The sequence below is a fragment of the Caloenas nicobarica genome, chromosome 20 (genome assembly GCF_036013445.1).
Source record: "Caloenas nicobarica isolate bCalNic1 chromosome 20, bCalNic1.hap1, whole genome shotgun sequence".
In the NCBI taxonomy this organism is placed as follows: Eukaryota; Metazoa; Chordata; class Aves; order Columbiformes; family Columbidae; genus Caloenas; species Caloenas nicobarica.
In genome coordinates this window covers 7,376,672-7,396,999 of record NC_088264.1, presented here as the reverse complement: position 1 = coordinate 7,396,999, position 20,328 = coordinate 7,376,672, and the positions used below count along the sequence as shown (strand labels likewise).

At 63.6% G+C, this 20,328-nt stretch overlaps 5 protein-coding genes across 5 annotated transcripts in view; 4 read left to right on the top strand and 1 right to left on the bottom strand.

The window, feature by feature from the left end:
• Window positions 1–2,497: 2,497 nt before the first annotated feature.
• Window positions 2,498–3,442, top strand: REG4 (regenerating family member 4). The gene is made up of 5 exons (XM_065648910.1): window positions 2,498–2,561; window positions 2,704–2,801; window positions 2,881–3,018; window positions 3,090–3,195; window positions 3,369–3,442. The coding sequence occupies exons 1-5, from the start codon at window positions 2,498–2,500 to the stop codon at window positions 3,440–3,442; spliced, it is 480 nt and encodes a 159-aa protein (XP_065504982.1).
• A 948-nt stretch (window positions 3,443–4,390) lies between these two features.
• On the top strand, window positions 4,391–7,860 carry HMGCS2 (3-hydroxy-3-methylglutaryl-CoA synthase 2). The gene is made up of 9 exons (XM_065649071.1): window positions 4,391–4,527; window positions 4,770–5,209; window positions 5,485–5,610; window positions 5,914–6,078; window positions 6,150–6,318; window positions 6,404–6,574; window positions 7,152–7,258; window positions 7,350–7,475; window positions 7,557–7,860. Exons 1-9 carry the CDS (start codon window positions 4,391–4,393, stop codon window positions 7,661–7,663), a joined length of 1,548 nt encoding a protein of 515 aa, XP_065505143.1. The 3' UTR covers window positions 7,664–7,860.
• A 571-nt stretch (window positions 7,861–8,431) lies between these two features.
• On the bottom strand, window positions 8,432–12,112 carry PHGDH (phosphoglycerate dehydrogenase). Its single transcript, XM_065649151.1, has 12 exons — window positions 11,852–12,112; window positions 11,440–11,591; window positions 11,195–11,260; window positions 11,060–11,114; window positions 10,880–10,978; window positions 10,644–10,776; window positions 10,408–10,556; window positions 10,042–10,194; window positions 9,799–9,931; window positions 9,380–9,507; window positions 8,988–9,216; window positions 8,432–8,717 (listed from the first exon to the last, which is right to left on the bottom strand). The coding sequence occupies exons 1-12, from the start codon at window positions 11,987–11,989 to the stop codon at window positions 8,563–8,565; spliced, it is 1,590 nt and encodes a 529-aa protein (XP_065505223.1). The 5' UTR covers window positions 11,990–12,112; the 3' UTR covers window positions 8,432–8,562.
• A 2,838-nt stretch (window positions 12,113–14,950) lies between these two features.
• On the top strand, window positions 14,951–19,746 carry LOC135996729 (uncharacterized). Its single transcript, XM_065648909.1, has 5 exons — window positions 14,951–15,226; window positions 18,757–18,899; window positions 19,010–19,065; window positions 19,296–19,486; window positions 19,669–19,746. Exons 1-5 carry the CDS (start codon window positions 14,951–14,953, stop codon window positions 19,744–19,746), a joined length of 744 nt encoding a protein of 247 aa, XP_065504981.1.
• Window positions 19,747–20,328, top strand: part of NBPF8 (NBPF member 8) — a 29,196-nt gene continuing 28,614 nt past the window's right edge. The window contains exon 1 of the mRNA XM_065649041.1: window positions 19,747–20,030. Within this exon, the coding sequence (XP_065505113.1) occupies window positions 19,890–20,030 (141 nt within the window). The 5' untranslated portion in view covers window positions 19,747–19,889. The remainder of the gene's footprint in view (window positions 20,031–20,328) is intronic.

The following is a 20,328-nucleotide window of genomic DNA, read 5'->3' as shown; positions in this document are numbered from 1 at the left end:
AGCACGAACTGCAGGGAGGCTTTCATCTATTGTCTCCCACAGGTCGCACATCTGTGCCAAAGTTCAGCGAGTTCTGCTGTGTCTGGCACAGCCGTGTTGAGTTTGCTGGTGCTCAGGCTGAGACTTGAAACTGCATCTCCTCCTTCCACTGCCCGGGATGATGAGGGGCTTGTGAAAACTTGTGTTGCATCTAAATAAGCCAAATTGAACCAGCCAGGCAGGTAGGAGTAATGGAGCAGCCTCAGGCTCCTTTGGGGAATGTTTTAATGGTTTTTCATAAAACAAGGGTGGAGTCCTGTCTTCTGGTGGGGGGTTGCTGAGTTTCAGGAGTGTCCCCCAATAGTCCGCGGCTGATGTCTGTAAGGTTGTTTCTTTCAGGAGAACTGATAGCAGGCAGCAGCTGTGTTCAGGCACAAGGAAGATTTACCCTTTTGATCCCGGTGGGTGCCTGGCAAGCCAGCCGAGCCTTGAGAAGTCTTGGGGTGCAGGAGCAGCTGTATCCTGGCTGTGTAGGCGAAGAAGACAGATCTGATCGTCCTCCCTCCCCGGGGCAAAAGGCAGACCTGCCTCTGCATGCTGCTGTGGAGCTGCTCCCTGTGGGTGCAGCAGCGCTCGCTGGATCTGTGTTTGGGTAAATGCTGCCACAAAGCAGCTGTGGGAGATCTCTGGGGGCCATGGCTTGAGCCTGACATCCAGAAGGAAGCGCTTTGGCCAGCTGCAAGTCCTCCATGCTGGGGGAAACAGGGTTCAGCTCTGGAGCTGGATCCTCCATGGGTAGCTCCTGCCTCCTCCACGGGTATTCGAGAGGTCCGGGGCAGGAGATTTCAAAGCGACGTTCTGGAGCAGCATGGTTGCAACAGTGGGGTAGATGATACTCAGCCACGTTCCACTGGTGTCCAGAGGACACCGCAGGGTGAAGAGCAAGGGCTGTGCCGGGGATGGCTGTACCCAACCATGCCAAAGAGCTCAGGCTGTTGGGGCCGGGGCAGCCCCTGCTGTGGCTTCCCGCCAGCAGCAGCCCCCCCGGGGCCAGGGCTGGGGGTACCCCACATGGGGCAGGGGCGGCGGGGGGCAGCTGCTGCAGGGCCTGCCCCTTCCTCCTGGAGAGACACAGACTGACGAAGCCCTGCGTCACCGCTGGGCATGGAGACCGGGCACCTGCACCGCTATCTGATGGCAGCCCCGGACGCAGGCTGTTCCCATGTCCCCGTGTCCTGCATCCTGCTGACAAACATGCCTGGCAGTTCAAACAAGGGCGGTGTGTGGGTGACGCACAGCCAGGCAGGGTGTGGGGCCTCGCTAGATGCCATCCTTTGGCCAGGGACATGAGTAATGCCAGCGGGTGATACCTGTGGCCTGGCACTCGCCGCAGGGATGCTCCAGTCGGGACCAGGGCAGCTCCCCCCAGGGCTCATCCCTACCAGCCCTCCCCAGGCCGGCCGGGGCTGGGCCAGCAGGAGCCTGTGCCCGGTGCCAGGCTGCTCTCTGCCATAAGGTTCTCCCTGTGCTTGCATTAGTAATTAATGCTAATTGCAAGGGGTTTATTGACCAACTAGGAGAGGTTCTTCCTGTCTTTTTTTGAAAAAATATTGAACGCAAACAGATTGGAGATCTGGGCAGTTTGCCAGCAAAGGAGGGGGGAATGGAGGGAATAATCAGTAATATTTTTATAGCGGGGAGCACATGAGCTGGGCAAACACTGATGCTGGAGAGCACTGCGCTATAAAGGGCAGCTCCTTTCCCAGGAGCTCAGCAGAAGCCATTATTCCTCCCCATCTCCGGACAGCAGGTGAGGAAGGGGGGACCTTCACGGGACAGCTGAGGCCCCAGGATGCTCTGAGGTGGCTTGTGGGCAAGCTGGATCCCTTGCTGGATGGGGCAGCCTGCAACAATGCAATTTGCAGCCCCATGTTGACTTTTGTCACTGCCACTTTGAGGGGAAGATGAGCTGAGTCTGCAAATCATCCCTGGTGCCCAGGGATTAGGCCAGATAAAGGGGAACTGTGCTGATGTGGCTGATTCGCCTGGGTCTGGCAGGGCTATGAGTTTGGGGGTGAAAATGATGCTGTGCACGTTGTTCCTGCAGCCCCACGGAGCCTGGCTCTGCCTGTGCCATTGCTGCTACTGCCCAATGCCAGGGCAGGGTGGGGGGCACCCGCTCGTGCCCATGGCAGCTGGCGCTCTCCCCATGTCCCCACAGAGCAGCTCGGCTGGGCCAGGCTGGCGCTGGTGGGGCTGGGAGACCCCAGTGTGGGCTGGGGACCCTAAGCTGTGCCTGGTGATGCAGTGAGGGCCTGGGGTGGTGACCTGTGCTGGGGTGGGAGAGGGAGGCATGGACCCTGGGGCTGACATCTGCTCCAGCTGGCTGAAAGCGGCTGGATTCGGTCCATAGCAGAGTGGGTTTGTGCCCTCCGGATGCAGGCAGCACACCTTGTCCCCAGGGGACTCAGTGTGACCCCCCAGGCCCTTGCAGGAGACACATCCAGGAGCGAGGAGGATGGTGGCAGCAGCCAGACTTGCTCTCCTGCTGCTGGGCTGTGCGGGGCTGCTGCAGCCGGCCGGTGAGTGCCACAACTCAGGGGGCAATTGCTGCCCCAACGGGGCTGGGAGGCAGCCATGCTCCTCTCCAGCCAGTGATGCTGGCTGCTCCCATCCTTTCCCATGGCTGTCCCCCCATGCCTCTCCCCGTCTGTCCCTCTGCAGGTGCCAGGGCCATAGGCTACTGCCCCGAGGGCTGGTCCTACCTCAAGCTCAGCTGCTTCAGGTACTTCCGTCAGCTCCTTAGCTGGGACGAGGCCGAGGTAAGCCTGCTGGGGTACACACGTGGCTGGGGACCCCCACGTCCCAGGGGTGCCCTGGCACCGAGCGCTCTCCCTGCAGAGGCAGTGCCAAGCCAGCCACGCCGATGCCCGCCTGGTCTGGGTGGACGGGCCCTGGGAGGCAGCCACTCTGCGGAAGGTCATCTCCTACTACCAGCGCACCCAGCCCGTCTGGCTCGGCCTCCACTACAAGCCGGAGGTGAGAATGGGGGGTGGCAGAGGGCTGGGGGGGCACGGGGCCATGGGTCTGACCCCCCTCTTCCTGCACAGAGCCAGTCCTGGCGGTGGGTGAGTGGAGACAGGTACAGTGCCACTAGTGGGCTGGCTGGGAACAGTGCCCGCGGGGGGAACTGCGGGATGCTGACACACAGCAGCGGTGAGTGCCCGGACCCTGCGTCCGCCTCCAGCCCTTGGCCTGGCATCCTCCCCACTCCTCTTCCTCCTCCTCCTCCTCTGGGGCTGGTCCCCCATGGGGAGCTGCAGCGGACAGAGCTGGTGCCTCTGTCCTCGCTGTGGCCCCCGCTGACCCCGAGCCTGTCTCTGCAACAGGCTTCACCCTGTGGTCCAGTGCCAACTGCACCCAGCAGCATCACTACATCTGCAAGTTCACCCCGTCCATCTGAGCACAGGCCGGTGGGGGGCTTCAGGGAGGACCCCACTCTGGCAATGCTCCTTCCTTGGCACCTCTGCTCCTCTCTCCCCAGCTCCTAAAAATACATCTATAAAAAAGTGAAGCATGCCAGTGCTGTGTGAGTTTTGTGCTGGTGCAAAGTCCCGGTATGGTCCACCCGTGTGGATGGGATGTCCCTGGCGTACAGGTGGGGACAGGAGTGACCCCAGGGTACAGGCAGGGAGGAGAGCTGGGGCACAGATGGAGATGGGATGGGAGCTGTCACGGGTGTGCAGGTGTGGGGATGGGTGGCCCCCCAGGTGCAAATGGCTCCCCAGGAGTCCAGGGGCTGTGATGCTGCCCCATGGTCATGTTGACAGCAGCACTGGGACCAAAGGTCCCTTCTTGTGTCACCACGGTGTTGCCACAGGCATCACGTGGCTGTTTGCTCTTTTGAGGATGGCTCTGCCCCCACTCAGCTCAGGGGCTTTCCCACCCCTGAAGCCACAGAATGTGATGCAGGTGATGGCGCCCTGCGTGGCACAGATGGTGCTGGTACCAAATCCCAGCTGCCCTCTGCTCCCTCCCCGGGACTACAGGGGCAGTCAGGGAAGCCACACAGCACCTTGTGGTGACCGCAGCCATGCTGGCCAGCCACGGGCGCTGGAGCTGCCACCTCCCCACAGCACAGGGAGCCAGGGCTGCAGGAGACCCCATCCTGCTGCTCAGCTCTGGCCGAGCATGTCCCCAGGCTTTGGGGTGCAAGGCAAAGACATCTTGCAAGTCACCCCCTCCAAAGCCAGCACTTGCTCTGATGTCCCTGTCGTGTTGGCTGGCGCTTGGTGACCTTTGAGCGCTGGGGTCCGGCATGCTGATAAGGGCTGTGCTGTGCCGCCTCCGCAGTTTATAAAAGCACCAAGTGAGGCCCATCTCTCTGTCTGTCCCACCGTCCATCCCCTCCATGCGTGCAGTGGACGGGGCAAAGATGCTGCGCTTGTTCAGCCGTGCTGCACGCTGCTGGGGGGTGAGGTGGGCACCATCGGGGCCGGAGCGGGTGCCACAGGGGGCCCAGCTCCCCACGGACACGCAGAGGGCATGGTGAGCACCCATGCGGATCGGGTGGGGCAGAGCCATAACCGGGAGAGGGGGTCAGGGAGCTGGCAGTGCTCTTAAACCTTGCTGGGGAAGGGGATGCTCTCCCTCCTTGCCCCAGGGAACCAGCAGGGATTTGGGGTGCTCACGGCCTGGGGGTGCTTGCTGGTGGCATCTCCCTAGGGCCACCACCTGTCCCAAAGTCTTGGGGTCGCTGCAGGACTATCACCTCTCCCCCTGCCCCACAGCTTCTCCAGCACTGCTAGGATGGCCACCTGGCCCAAGGAAGTGGGCATCTTGGCGCTGGAGGTGTACTTCCCTGCCCAGTATGTGGAGCAGGAGGAGCTGGAGCGGTATGACGGTGTGGAGGCCGGCAAGTACACGCGGGGCTTGGGCCAGCAGCAGATGGGCTTCTGTGCCGCCCATGAGGACATCAACTCCCTATGCCTGACGGTGGTGCAGAGGCTGGTGGAGCGCCGGCGCCTCCCCTGGAAATCCATCGGCCGCCTGGAGGTGGGCACCGAGACCGTCATCGACAAGTCCAAGGCCGTCAAGACCGTCCTCATGCAGCTCTTCCATGACTCGGGCAACACCGATGTGGAGGGCGTTGACACCACCAACGCCTGCTATGGGGGCACGGCCTCACTCTTCAACGCGGCCTCCTGGGTGGAGTCCAGTGCCTGGGACGGTGGGTGCGGGCAGGGACCGTGCCGTGGGGATGGGGCGGCTGGACATGAGGTGGGTGCTGTGGGATAGAGGAAGGAGGCAGAAGGTAACCTGAAACACAAAGATGCTCTGGCAAGACACAAAGGGAGATGTTGCTCCTCCAGGCTCTCCGTCACCCCCATTTCTCACTTGCCTCTGCTGTCACACCCAGCGGCGTGGAGATGGGGATGTGCGAAGGTTGCAGGATGGAGGCTCCCACTCACCGATGGCCCCGTTGGCCCCCCTGTCCTTCCCCAGGTCGCTACGCCGTGGTGGTGTGCGGGGACATCGCTGTCTATGCCACGGGGAATGCGCGGCCCACAGGAGGTGCCGGTGCTGTCGCCATGCTGGTGGGACCCAACGCCCCGCTGGTGCTGGAGAGAGGTCGGTGCTGTGAGACCCTGGGGGTGACGAGCTGATGGGTGCCATCCCTGGGGGCTGTATGTCCACGTCTCAGCCCCAGATGGAGCTGCTTAGCTCTGGCAGCACTGGCTCTGCCAGCCCCAGCGGCTGCCTGGTGCTGGGTACCCCAGGATGCTGGCTGGTCACATCTCTGTGGACACCTCAGAGTGACCCAGAGAGGCTGGTGGGTCCGGAGCCGGCATGCCAGGCAACACCCGTGGGTGGTCACCATCCCGCTGGGACCCCCGGTGCTCTCCAACAGCTGGCTGTCCCCTGTGTCCCCAGGCCTGCGGGGAACCCACATGGAGCATGCCTACGACTTCTACAAGCCAGACCTGGCCTCCGAGTACCCGGTGGTGGACGGGCAGCTCTCCATCCAGTGCTACCTGCGGGCGCTGGACCGCTGCTACGCCGTGTACCGCCGCAAAGCAGAGAGCCAGTGGCAGCAGGGTAAGTGGTGGCACCCCCAGGGTGCCCGTGCCATGCTGCCGGGTGCTGACAGCCCGTATCTTGCCTTCCAGCTGGCACCAAGCGGACCTTCACCCTCGAAGACTTCAAGTTCATCATCTTCCACACGCCCTTTTGCAAGCTGGTGCAGAAGTCAGTGGGGCGGTTGCTGCTGAATGACTTCTTGGCCGCTCCCAGCCCTGACACAGCCACTGGCCTCTACAAGGGGCTGCAGACCTTCCGGTGGGTCCCTGTGCCATGTCCCCTGTCCCCCAGCCTAGCTGGGGATGTGCCTGTGCAGGGTTTGAGCCGTTCTCATTCTGGGCAGCGACGTGAAGCTGGAGGACACCTACACCAGCAAGGAGGTGGAGAAGGCATTCCAGGCAGCCAGCCAGGAGATCTTCAACCAGAAGACCAAGCCCTCCCTGCTGCTCTCCTCCCGCAATGGCAACATGTACACGCCGTCCATGTACGGCTGCCTGGCCTCGCTCCTGGCACAGTGAGTGCCCCGAGAAGCTGGCTCAGGGTCGGGGGAGAAGTTTGGTTTGGGGAGGGCAGTCCCTGGCCTGGGTTACTCGGGGGACAGGCACCAGCGCTCATCCCCCTCCGCCACAGCAGAGACCCGATGTTTTCATTGCATGTAACCCCTGGCATGTTCACCTCCCACCCCACGCTGTCTCCCAACCAGCCTTTTCATCCCAGTCCGCTGGAGCTAGGCCAGCACATAAAGCCCTTCTGTCAGCGCTGGGAGGATGAAAACCCCCTTGTCATGCCTGGGAGGATGGCTGTCCCCTGCCACCGGCAGCGGCAAAGGAGCCATGGGAACAGCCAGGCACGGGGGGGGACAAAAAAAGCCTCATCCCGCTGCCCCTCCTTGGGCAGCACTGATGCTCCCCAGCCCTGAGCCCCCACTGCTGACATCCCCTTGCTCTGGGGCCATGAGCTGCCGTTTCATCTGGCCCCAAATCCCAGGACCCCCCTGCCTGTGAAGAGGGCAGGAGGCAGCCCCCTATGCTGCCCGCACAGCCCCACCTCCCCCCCCAGTCCCCTCTAACCCCCCTAACCGCTCACCACAGGTGCCCGGTGCGGGACCTGGCCGGATCCCGGATCGGCGCCTTCTCCTACGGCTCCGGGCTGGCCGCCAGCATGTTCTCCCTCCGCGTCTCGCAGGATGCATCCCCGGGTGAGCCCCATGGGACAGCGGGGCTGGGAGGAGAGGGTGGCATGGGGCTGCCCTGGGGCTGACGTCTCACCCGCGGGGTCCCCGTCGCCAGACTCACCCCTGGACAAGCTGGTCTCCAGCCTGGCTGACCTGCCAGCTCGCCTGGATGCCCGCAAGCGTGTGGCCCCGCAGGAGTTCGCTGAGATCATGAAGCAGCGAGAGGAGACACATCATTTGCGTGAGTGGGGTTGAGGAGGTGTGACATCCCCCCTGCTGGCTCCCCACGGCCCCCCTGAGCATCACCACCCTCTCCCCACAGCCAACCACGCTCCCCAGGGCTCCCCGGAGGATCTCTTCCCCGGCACCTGGTACCTGACGCGGGTGGATGACAAGTACCGCCGGGAATACGCCAGGAAGCCCATCTAGGGGGAACCGGAGCAGTGAGCCCTGGAGAGGTGGATGCCTTCCTCCCCACCAGCAACCCTGCTCACCCCCAAATCTAGGACCGGCCTCTGCAGGAAACCTGGGATGGCTGGGAAGCAGCTGGCAGCACTGGGCCCTGGAGCTGGTGGAGATGATGGCATCTTCTGCAAACACCCGGGCAGCACAGTGGAATAAACACTCGGGTGAGAGGCGCAGCTCCTGGTCAGCAATGATCCCCTTCCACCCCAGGGCCCTTCCCTCAGCCACTGTGGGGCTGGATCGCGATCCCTTACAGCGTTTATCCCGTGGGCACCTGACACAGCCACCTGCCCCATTGGATGCATGCCCGAGTACCTCACATTTCCCCAGGGCTGGAGTGTACCCTGATATTTTGGGGGAGCCAAGTAAACCGCAGCTCCCCCATCTCCTGTTTGGGGGTGGTAAGATGCCATTTTCTCCGTGGCGCCAGCAAATTGAAACATCCCCATGGGAAAACCTGGGGGGAGGGGAGAAGGGGGCAGATGGCGCGGGGGCTCACGGGAGGGCTCAGCCCCCCTTGAAGCACTGCCTGCCCTCTGGGCCATGCCCTGGCATGGGACAGTGGCCAGATGGGACCTTGGTGGGGCCACAGCAGCTGTGGAGACCTTTGCACCCTTGAGCAAACAGCAGCGGGGCTGAGGCAGGGGGGGCAGGAGGGGCAGAGCCTGCAGGAGCTTTGGGGTCAGGGACAAGGGACTGCACAGAAAAGGCATCACACACTCTCTCCTCCTGGACCCTTTATTGAGCACGGGGCCACCCCAAGCCCAGTGTGGGGGGCTGGCGGTTGCCAGGTGTGATGCTCCCACCACTGAGGTGGTCTAGGTGCTGTGGCTGTGGGGAGGGTCCTTGCCAATGGTCGGGGGCTACAGGTGGAGCTGGAAGACCTCCGTGATGTGTGGCTTCAGCCCACCAAGGTCAGACAGGGGGGCCGAGAGTCCCACGATGTTCCACTGCTCCCCCTCCACCATGCCAGAGCTGTGGTAGGACTGGAGCTGGATCCCCATCTTCCTCAGCAGTCCTGGAGAGGAGGAGAGGGGTTGGGGGGTGCCCACTGCCCTGGCACCCAGCAGGTAGCAGGGCTCTGCCCATCCCAACGCCCCTCAAAAGGTCCACAATGACGTTTCTCTCCCCCACTCTAAGTCCTTTGCTCCAATTCCTCAAGCCCCTCATCCCTGTCTCTCCCTGCAACACCTGCCCCCTCCCTGCTGCAGCTCGGGCTCAGCTCCAGGGCAGATGTGGGGTCCCCCCTGGCTGTCCCCCCTACTCGGGGGCGATGCAGGGAGCTCACCGGTGAGCACGGGCAGCGCGCTGGGCTCGGACGCATTAGCTCTGTAGATGAGGACAGGGCCAGACAGTGGGGCTGGCTGCTTGAAGGTGGCCCCATTGAGCTCCTGCAGCACTGGGGTGCTGCCCTGCACTGTCCCCGTTGCCTGGTGCAGGGTGCCTTGCAGGGACACCTGCAGCAAGCCAGCAGTGCTATCGGGCTTGGGGGCCACTTCGCTGTGGGTAGTCGTGACCTGTCGGAGAGATGTGGCCGCTCACCACCTGGGTCCTGCACGTGGCAGGGAGCGGGGAAGTGATGTCCTCAGGGGCCGCCTAGCCCAAGAGGTGCATTAGCAGTCCCACAAGGCAACCCCAGGTGTGCCAGGCTGACGTGTGGAGCCCCGGGTATCCACGCACCTTCAGCCCAGCCTCCTGGGCCAGCAGCAGGGCGTTCACCAAGGTCACCTCCTTCTGTGACCCGCCAGCCAGCATGCCCGCAGCCACGGCGGGTGTCAGGTAGCTGCCGGACTCCCGCAGGGGTGTCCCTGTGGGGCAGGGAGGAGGCAGGGGGTGGATGGGCCAGCAGCAGAGAGGTCAACCCCAAGCTGGAGTAGCCAGGCTGGGGCTGATCCTTCCACCCATCCATCCCTACTCCCATTCATGCACCCATCCATCCACCCACTTGCACCCCCAAGCCCCCATCCTCCCACCCATTCCTTCACTGGTCACCCTTCCGTTCCATCTGTCCAGCTCAGTGTGACCCCGCATGCCCTGCTGTGCTGCCCACCCATTGGGGTACCTGCACCCAAACACGGGGTGCAGCCTGCCCGGCTCACCTAGGGTGCAGACCTGCACACTGCCCTGCACTTCCTTGCCCACTGTGCACAGCACCGTGCCCAGGGCCCTGGCCAGGGCAATCCAGGGCTTGGTCTGGGGCACGAAAGCCTTGCTGAGTGCCTGCCCATTGACCTGTGAGAAAGAGTGAGGTGAGCAATGGGATCCTGCCAGCAAGCACAGAGGGTGGTTTACAGATGGGGAAACTGAGGCACAGAGGTCAGATGCCCAGTGAGGGGACTCACTATGCCAGCCAGCCCCTTCCCCAGGGCCATGTCCACGATCTGCGTGGCGATCTCCTTGCCGCAGCGGCTCTGTGCCTCATGCGTGCTGGCTCCCAGGTGTGGGCAGCAGATGACGTTGGGGTGGTTCACCAGGTCACGGTCCTTCGGGGGCTCCTGCCAACACAGCCCCCGTCTGACGTCAGTCCCCAACACCCACCTCGGAGCCCAGGGAGGGCATTTACACCCTCTTTCCTTGCAAGGAGGGGTGCTGGGGAGGGCTTTTCTCAGCTCCGTGCGGTTTGCCAGGCTGCCCTGGACTGGCTTGGGCAGAGTTAAGGTGATGCCAAGCCAAAGCCAAGCTCAGGAGGTCCCTACGACCCCGCTCACCTGGGTGAAGACATCAAGGGCAGCCCCGCCACACTGTCCTGACCGCAGCGCCCGCAGCAGCGCACCCTCGTCCACAATGCCGCCGCGGGCACAGTTCACCACCTGCACGCCGCGACGACACTTGGCGAAGGTGCTGTCATTCAGGAGCCCTGCAGAGTGAGGGACAGAGTGCTGTGAGCATGGGGGAGCTGTCCCACCTCCCCAGAAACTCCCCTGTGCTGGTGCCCGCCCCCTACCCGTGGTGGAGGGCAGCAGCGGTGTGTGCACTGTGATGAAGTCGCAGCGGGGCCAGATCTGCTCCAGTGGCAGCTGCTCCACGCCGAAGGCAGCTGAGGCTTCAGGGCTGATGATGGGGTCGTATCCTATGGTCTGAGGAAGCGTGGGTGCTCACTCTTGCGGCCTGGCACGGTGCTCGCAGCAGGGCTAGGGGGGTCCATGTTCCCCATCGCTCCTCCCTGCCCCAGCTCCTTACCTTCATGCCAAAAGCCTGCATGCGGGTGGCCACCTCCCTGCCGATGCGCCCCAGCCCCAGCACACCCAGTGTCTTCCCGTTCAGCTCCATGCCCATGTACTAGGGTGTAAAGTGAAGAGTGAGTAAATGCACCCTGCATGGGCACCCATTGCCCTGTCCTGCCCAGGGTGCTGCTCCTACCTTCTTACGGTCCCACTTGCCCTCCTTCATGGAGGCATCTGCCTGCGGGATCTGCCTGAAAGGGGAGGCTGCGGTCAGCAAGGGGCAGGGGGCTGCGGGGCGCATGTCTGTCACCCTGTCCTGCCCCATGCTCACCTGGCTAAGCACAGAATCATCCCGCAGGTGAGCTCGGCAGCACTGAGGCTGTTCCCAGTGGGTGTGCTGAGGATGGAGAGTGGTGTCACTGATGCGTCACCCCCAGGCTGATGGGGGTCTGCGCCTCATGAGAACAGAGACCCCCAGGGTGGCGCCTAGGGGTGCTGTGGGTGGGGAGAGCACCTTGCAGAAGCCTCCCCTGTCTGCCCAGGAGCACAGGGATGTCCCCATGCTCCTGCTCTTACTTCATGACCAGGACACCCTTCCTGGTGGCCGCGTCCACGTCAACATTGTCCACACCGGTGCCCGCTCTGCCCACCACCTGCAGCCTCTCCGCCGCCTCCAGCACGTCGGCCGTGACTTTGGTGGCCGAGCGGACGATGAGCCCATCGCAGTCCTGGAGGGGGTCAGACACGGTGAGTGTGACCGGGACCAGGGCCGGGTGCCGGGCTGGCGGCCCGGGATGGTCCTGGGGGGTGGCGGGGTGGGGACAGCCGCTGCTGGGGGCTGGGATCTGCCGTGTGAACCGGCCAGGCTCTTGCATCAGACGGGAGGCGGGGACCGGTCCCGCTGCCCGAGGGGGGTCCGCTGCCAGCCGGGACAGCCGGCCCCCGGCTGCGCCCACCCCCGCACCCACCCACCCACTCGTGGGCTCACCCGGATCTCCCGCAGCAGCTCCTCCTTGCTCAGGCCGGGCTTCTCCAGCACCCGGAGGCCGCCGGCCTGCAGGATCTCCCGGCAGCAGGGGTCCAGGCTGTCGCTGATCAGCACCTTCTGCAGCTTCCCCAGCGCCATGGCGGGGGCCGGGACGGGACACCGGCTCTCTCCGCACGCCCCCGGGAGGCTGCCGCCGCCCTCCCGCCGCACTAAAAGGGCAGCGAGTGGGGCACGTTTTTCGGGCTCATTGGGTCCTGCCTCCGTAATCCCACCTCCTTGCCCTCCCCGCCCCAGCCCGCCCGGATTCCCCCCCGCCCCCGGAGGGAGGGAGGAGGAGGAGGGGAGTGGGGCCGGGGCTGTGCCGGCCCCCCCTGCAGCCCCAGAGAAAGGGGATGCTCCAGCAGGACCCCGCTGCCCCCCGGCCGGGGAGCCACGAAGCCAGGGAGAGCGGGGGGCGGCGTGTCCCCACTCCGCGCACTGCAGCCGTGCCTCAGTTTCCCTGCCCCGCTTATCACAGCACTGCGAGGCAGAAGGGGAACGGCGGTGGCAGCCGTGGTGGTGCAGATGGCTCCCCACAACGCTGGGGGTGCTGCGAGCAAGGGGGAAAACCCGGCCCTCAAGCCTGGCCACAACCCCCAAGCTCACCCAGGAATGGGGGTTCCCCGGGCCCCACAGCCCAGAGGCGAGGCCATGCCGTGCCCCCTGCCCACCCCCGGCATCACACCCGCCGTTGAGCAATGCCCCTGATAAGGGGCTGGGGACACAGGGCCAGCCCTGGCCACCGGCTCCCAATGACGTGGGGTGCATGGGAGCTGCCCAGCAAACGCCCTCCGTGGGACAAGAGCCACGTGGCTGTGTCCGGTGACCTCGTGGGGGAAAGTGCTGGCCCTTGAGAGGGGATGGCGTGGGGACCTGATGGGGCTGGGCACAGCCTGGCATGAGGGATGGGGGATGTCCCCTTGCTCATGGGGACAAAACCTCACAGAGCAGCTGGATCAGACAGACCCCGGGTCCTGCCCAGTGATGAGCCAGGATCTGGCACTTCCTTGCCCACCAGTTTCCATGCACTTTGAGTGTCCAGCAGGGACACGATACTCGCAAGTCAGGTCCTTATGGGACTGAGCTCTTCCTCAGGCTCCGTGTGCCCCAAGGAGCAGAGCTGGACCAAACTGCCCTGTGTGAGAGCTGGAGTGTCTCCAGAGGCTGTTAAACCCAGCAGAGCCCAAGTGATGGACCAGCACTGCTGAGGTGAGAGAGCCCAGCGTTACATACACCCCGGCACTGCGTACACCCTGATGCTGTGTACACCCTGGCACTACCTGTACCCCTGTGCTATGTGCACTGCAGCCACAGCCAGGGAACAACCGTGACGCCAGAGTGGGGAAAGTCCAGGGCAGCCGACACAGGGCAAGAGATGCGGTCAAGGGCAGTGGCCGGTGAAATCTGCAGCAGGGTCCTGAAATGGCCCCTCGGTGAGGCTGTGTGACCTGAGGGCCAGGACAGGACCCTCTCCAAAGCCTCGTGCATGGTGCGGGCTAGGGACACCCACGCTGTGGAAGGTGCCATGACTGGGACATGGCCCCACACCCCCACGGGCCCCTGGCACAGCCCCATCACCAGCCCTGGCCTCTGTTAACAATTAAGACCTTGCTAAAGGCACCGGGCATCTCGGTGCCCTGCTCCCCATACCAGCAACATCTGGGTTTTCCCAATGCCTCTGTACATCTCTGCGGCACCTCTCCCATACCTGTGGCCTCCTTTGAGCGGAGGCCACACGTGGCCAAGGCACCACTGCCGTAGCATCATATTTGCCAGCATTTCCTGGCCGGCTGGTGCCCTCTCCTGGGGACAGGCACCAGAGGCACAGCCTCACTGCACCCCAGCACACCACAGCCCTTGCTGGGGGCCTGCTGGGACATGGCAGGTGCTGGTGGGGTGGTGGTGCCAGCAGGCACGTCCCCCAGCTCCTATCCCTCTAAAGGAGCCAACTGGAGAGACTTATATCTGGTTGCTGCCTGTGTCCCAAGGAAGGGTTCCTCGGGCTGGTAGGGACCCCAAAGATGGCAGGCAGGACCAGTGGGATGGATGTTCAGGGGACATGGGGTGTGGTGGTCAATGAACCACCAGGATGGAATCCGGGGGTTATGGGGACATGGCATCCCCCTGCTGACCCCTTTAGCATCAGGGTTCTGGATGGGCTCTGCTTGATAGCAGGTCAGGGGGGCCTCAGGCAACAGATGGCTTGGGGCTGTGGGTGCAAGATGGAGGAAAGTGGGGCCAGGCAATGTGGGAGCGATGAGAGGGGTCCCTGCAGAGGGGATGGGACTTGCGGGGAGGGCAGGGGCAGCACTGGGACTGGGGTATCAAATAAGGAAAGGAATGAGGGAGGTCAAAGGGGACTGGGGCTATTTGGGTTGGGATGGGGAGTGGCAAAGTAGGAGCAAGGGCGTGGAAGATTGGGGGTGTTAGGTTGGGACGGTGGGCGTTCAAGGGAGGTTGGGGTGATGGTGGGGTCAAGGGATATTGAGGGTGATGGTGGCGTCCCAGTGGAGGACTGGGAATCATGGATGATTAGAGAAAAAGTGAAGGTGTTGTGGGGCTGGATGGGTACTCAGGTGCTCATGAGGCTGACAAGGAGTATTGGGCATGTCCAGTTGGGATGGAAGCTTCTAAGGAAGACTAGAGTGGTAGGGGACAACAAGGAGGACTGGGGATAACTGAGGTGTTAGGATAGATGGTTGGGGGTGCCATGGGGGATCTTAGCTTATTTGGGGCCTTTTGGGGTGACTGCGAAAGGGGGGAAGGACTGGGGGCTCAGAGAGGAACCAGAGCTTGTCCCTGGAAGACTGAAGAGTGGAGAAGGATTTGGGCTCAGCTCAGATGGGCTGGCAGGAATGGAAGGTTGGGGCAGGAGGTGACTGTGTCAGCAGGGGCAGGCTGGCTGCTGGGGGGGGGCGCTGAGGAGATGAAGAGGGGGACGAAGAGGAGGGGGGTGGAGGGAGGGATAGGGAAGAGGATGGAGGGAGGGAACGGAGAAGGAAGAATGCAGGGTTAGAGTGAGGGATGGAAGGAGGGGAGGAAGGATGGAGTGCGGCAGGGATGGATAGAGGATGGAGACAGGGAGGAGGAGAACGAGAAGGAGGAGGAGGAGGAGAAGGAGGAGGAGGCGCGGATGAAGCGGCGGGCGGAGCCGGCCGGTGCCGCAGAGCCGCCTCCCCGGCGCACGCTGGGGCGGCCCGGCAGCGCCTGCGGAGACCCGCCGGTGCCCGGCCCGGTGCCGCCCGGTGCCGCCCGGTGCCGCCGGTGCCCGGCCCGGTGCAGCCCGGCGCGGTGCGGCGGTGCCCGGCGGGGCGGGATGCGAGCCCCGCGGCGGAGGTGAGGAGCGTGTCCGTGCGTGCGTGTGTCATCCGCGGGTGCGTGTGTCCGTGGGTGATGCGGGTCGGGATGTCCGTGTGCCCCGGGCATGCGTGGGGGCTGCGTGTGCCCGGGACGCCCGTGGGGGCTGCGGGTGCCCACGCTGGGCTCTGGTGATGCCGCGGCAGGTCGAGGCCCGGATACCAACCGGCATCGCTGTGGCGGGGATGCGGCCGGGATGCGGCCGGGATGCGGGTGTGCTCTCTCGGGGCCGCGTGGGGCCGGACGGTGCCTGCCCAAACCCCATCCCCCTTGGGCCGTGGGTGTCCCCTGCCTCGGGCTGGTGCTGCCAGCGGGGTTGTGAGACACCTTGCTTCCAGGCTGTGGCTCACTGGGCCCTGCGTGGAGCAAGCCCAGGATCCAGGGAATGGGTTTGTGGGAGCTGCCAGTGTGTGGGGAGGGAATGGGGCCCCTCGTCCAGCATCGGTGTTTGCTGCCCTGTGCCATGAGGACCCGGGGGTGCCAGGGCAGCATCTGCTGTGCCAAGTGAGGGGGTAGGGGGTATAGGGTCCTGCGGGGCTGGGCTGGCACATGCACCAGCACTGGGGTCTCCTCGTGGCTCCTGGCAAGTGGGGTTTGCTGGGAGGCACTGGGCCAAGGTTGTCCCTGGGGGAAGGGCTGTGGTTTGGGGTGCCAGCACGGGGAGCTTGGCTTGCTCCACCTCCCCAGCCCCGTATTCATCCTGCCTGCTCTTCCCCTGGCTTTGCCCATCCCCAGTTCCAGCCTGAGCCACTGGCCAAACCGTTTGTCCCGGGAGCTGTGCCGGCTGCCATGACTGCAGTGCAGCGTCGGGAGCCGTCTTTTGCCAGGAGTGTGGTTAACACTGGCCCCCAGCTCCCCCCGTCCTGCTGCACTCAATGGAGACCTTGTTGCCATGCTGTGTTCACGGGTAGTTGGTGGGCAGCCATGCTGTGTGCCGTGCACACACCCAGGCGCGCAGGCAGCCGCCACGGTCATTGCCGGCTGCCCCCCCTCCATGCCCCCATGGTGGCACTCAACCCCTGCTGAAACATTTGTGCCGACGAGTCAGTGGGGGGCCAGGTTGTGCCACACTCAGCATCCCAGCCCTGAGCTGCTGTGCTCGTCCTGGCCTTGCCTGGCCTCTACCACGGCCCCTCTGCCAGCCCAGGGACAGTTGCTGTCACCCAGAGTGGCTGTGGCTGAGCACGGGGCTGGGGGCTGCCGTCCATCCCTCTGTCTGCCCCTCTGTCCATCTGGGAGGTGATCCAGCAGCAGGAGGAGGTGAGTCGTCAGCTTGGTGCACTGAGCCGTGCCAGGCGGTTTGGGGATGCTCTCCTGTGGGGCAGTGGTCACCCTCGTGCAGCCCATGTGCCGTGGCTGTGGCAGCCACCCCTGTGCTCTCCCCTTGCCCTGGCAGCACCCCAAGTGCCAGTGCCAGCAAGCAGCCATGGTGGCCCTGGTGTGATGCTGTGGAGATGCTGTGAGTCAGTGGGTGCTCTGAGTCAGGGCCGTGTGGCACCCCTCGTGCCAGGGCTCGAAGGCACGTGGGGTGGGAAGTGCTGCCTGGTGGGCTGAGGGGCCCTGGGGCTGTGTCCCCACTCCGGTTCTGCACTGCGCCGGAGGCTCTGCTTTGTGCACTGGGGTGGTACGGCCAGCATGAAAGGGCTCTTGTCCTTCTGCAGCACCGTGATGGCCTCTCCTTCACAGCAAACAAATTCCCAGTGTTGGGCACATGGATGGGGAAGAGGGGGGAGCCCCCGTCCAGCCCCAGCTGGTCATGGCCGTGGCAGAGCCCGGGGCTCCTGCCAGCCCAGTGTCCCCGTGGCTCAGCACAGGGCTCCCAGTCCCAGTGTTGGGGGTGCTGGCCAGGCAACTGGGCTACAGGAAAGTGGGTGCTCTGCTTGGTCACCCCAGAGCCCATGGCCAGCCACAGCGCCAGGCTGGCCCTGCCTTGGGGTGGCCCTGAGGAGCACCCATGCAGAGGTTGGTCACCCTCCTGTCTGGGTATCCCTCCTCCAGGAGTTGCATCTCCTTGGGTGTTGTGCCTCTTTCCATATTGCATTTCCTCAGGTGTTGTGTGCCTGAGTGTCGCATCATGTCTTCATGGGTTTTGTGCCTCTGGGTATCGCACCTCCTTGGGTATCAGGCATTCGGCTGTTGTGCCTCCTTGGGTACTGTGTCTCTAGGTTTTGTGCATCTGAGTGTCATGCCTCCTTGGATATCGTGTCACTGGCTATTGTACCTTTCTGGGTATTTTGTATCCTGGGATATTGTGCTTTGGAATACCTCTGGGTACTGTGATTCCTTGAGTATTGTGCATCCTTGTGCATCTTGAATCTGCATATTGTCTCCTCGGATGTTTTTCCTCTGGATATTGCACCTCTAGGTACTGTGCTTCCTGGGTGTTGTGCCTCCTGAGTGTCATGCCTCCAGAGATCATGCCTCTTTGGATATTGTGCCTCTGGGTATTGGGTCTCCTTGAGTGTCATGCCTTTGGTTATTGTACTTTTGGGTGTTGTGCTTCTGTGGATGTCATGCCTGTGGGTACTGCACCTCTGGATGCTGTGCCTCCATGTACTGTGCTCCTGGGCACTGCGCCTCTGGGTATCACGCTGGTTATGGTGCCAGGCAGGGCACAGGGCCATGCCGGGCCAATGCTGTCGTGTTTAAAGCCATCATGCCTCAGTTTCCCCTTGTGGCATGTTGCTGGTGCAGGGGCTGTGACACCCTGCAGCTGCATCCCCCTACTCCCTCCCAGGCTGGCAGTGCTCTGTCCCTTGCCTGTGAGGTGCCAGTGTGGTGTGCCCAGCCCCAGCGCCCCCACCACGGCCTGTGCTGCAGGGAGCTGCTGGCCCTGCATGGCCACCGGGGCTCAGCATCATGCACGTGGGCAGGGCACTGTGCCCGTCATGGCACTGTGCGTGTGTGCCCATTGCCCTGCTTGTGGGACTCCACCAAAAAGCTGTGATGTAGGGATTAGAAAATAAATATTCTGCTTTTTTTTTAAAAAAAAAAAAAAAAAAAAAGAAGGAAAAAAAAGGGTTTGGTTGGTTGGTTGGTTTTTTTTATTTGTGGGTTGTGTTTTTTCCTCTTTTAAATAATGAAATGATTCACACTTCTCTGCTGAAAATAAACCCCGTTGCAGCTGCGGTGGGGAGCTGGTGAGCTGTGATAGCAGGGAGGCACGGGGCCCCTCGGAGAGCAGCTGGGGTCAGCCCTGCCTTAGGCAGCCCCTGCTCACTGCCAGCACCCAGACCCTCTCCCTGGCGCTGTGGGGGGGTGCTCTGGGGGCTCAGGTGGCCCTGCCAGCACTGCTAATGGGGCTAAAGTGCTCCTAAGGGGGAACCGCCATCTGCATGGCCCCCAGGGCCTCGTGTCTTTGCACTTAAGCAGATGCCTCCCGGCTGCGGGAACACACACATGCACCCCTACGTATGCATGGAGAGCTGTGTGCCCCTGTGCATGCGTGGACGGGGTGCACCCACCCCTCCATGCACCCCCACATTTTCACAGGGGATTTCCTTGTCTAGAGTGTGCCCTGGACTCCAGTCAGGATTTTGCGTGACCATTTGACATTGGGAGCTCACGCCGCCACCTCCCACCAAGTGCTGTGCCAGCTGCTTGTGACCCCCCAGGCTGGGGGAGACGCAGCAGCCACCGTGCAGAGGCTTCAGTAAAATCCCCCATTGCCCTCCCTGGCCACTCTGACATATGGGTACGTGGGGGGCCCTGAGGGCTGGCCCCCTGATACCGTGCATGACAGCCACGTGCTCCTCTCTGCAGGGACCCCTGCAGCGGTGAGGTGCCGGCCGTGCTCCCCAGAGCCAGCTGCATGGAGGGTAAGACACCCTGAGAGCCCCTGTACCCCGCGCACCCCAGTTCCGTGCTTGCAGAGGGTGATGCAGTGATGCTCAGCAGCCCGGCGCAGTGCATTACCCCAGGGGATGGCCAGGGGCTCGCTGGGCCCCCAGGCGTCCCTGTGTCCCTCCTGGTGACATCTCTGGGGCAGGTGTTGTGCAGAGCAGCCGCTTAGCTCATCTGACTTCTGCTTGCTCTCGCTCCCTCCCAGCTTCCCAAGACGAGCCGTGGGGTGAGGGTGAGGAGGACGCCATGCTGGCTGAGCCGGGGGGGTCCCATGGCCCCCCGGGTGCTCAGCTCCAGCCTGGTCCGGAGCAGGACCCTTTGGTGCAGACGTGTCTCCTCCGGGACCTGGAGATGGGTCCCCTTGCCCAGACGCAGACTCTGCGTGACTTCGAGCAGGTGAGACCATGGGGTGCCAAGAGCCCCCAGGGTTCGCCCAGCAGCGCTGGGTGCTTGCAGGATACGTGCCGGAGTGGGGTGTGGAGGGCAGGAGGGGGACACGGGGCAGGTGGGGGTGGGACGGGGAGAGGGGGCTCAGCCCCCCCAGCACCGCGCTCCCCCTCGCCGCCCTCCTGGCTGAGGCGCGCGGGGGCCGCCGGGGCTCAGGTTTCACCGCCCGCCTGTCCCCGCCGTCCCTGCTCCGGCCGTTCCTCAAATAGCTCCGAGAGCTGGAAAAAAAAAAAAGGAAAGAGGCCGCAGCGGGGCTGGAGGCGAGAGCTGCGGGCAGGCAGGGACCCTGTGCCGTGTCTCCGGCGGCGCCATGTGAGGGGTGCCGGGATGACCCCCCCATGGAGCGCCGGCCATGGCTAACGGGTACCGCACGCTCTCCCAGCACCTCAACGACCTCAAGAAGGAGAATTTCAGCCTCAAGCTGCGCATCTACTTTCTGGAGGAGCGCGTCCAGCAGAAGGGCGAGGGCAGCCGGGATGATGTCTACCGGCGGGTGAGCGCCCGTGGGGGACGGCTGCCCGATGCGGGTGTCCTTCTCGATGCCCCCGCTTTGCCGGTTGGAGATGGGGCTGGCGGAGTGCAGTTGGTGGGGATGCTGGGGAGTGCACTGGGCTCGGCACTGGGGCTTGGGAGCCGCTATCCGGGAGTTTGCCCCTTGCTGCCTTTGACTGGAGTGGGGAGAGAATTGGGGATGGTATTCCCAGCCCGGTGGGGTGGCCAGGGTGGGTGTCAGTGCCAGTCTGGGTGCAGACGGAGCGAGTACACCCCGTCCTAGCACCAGCGGGCTAAAA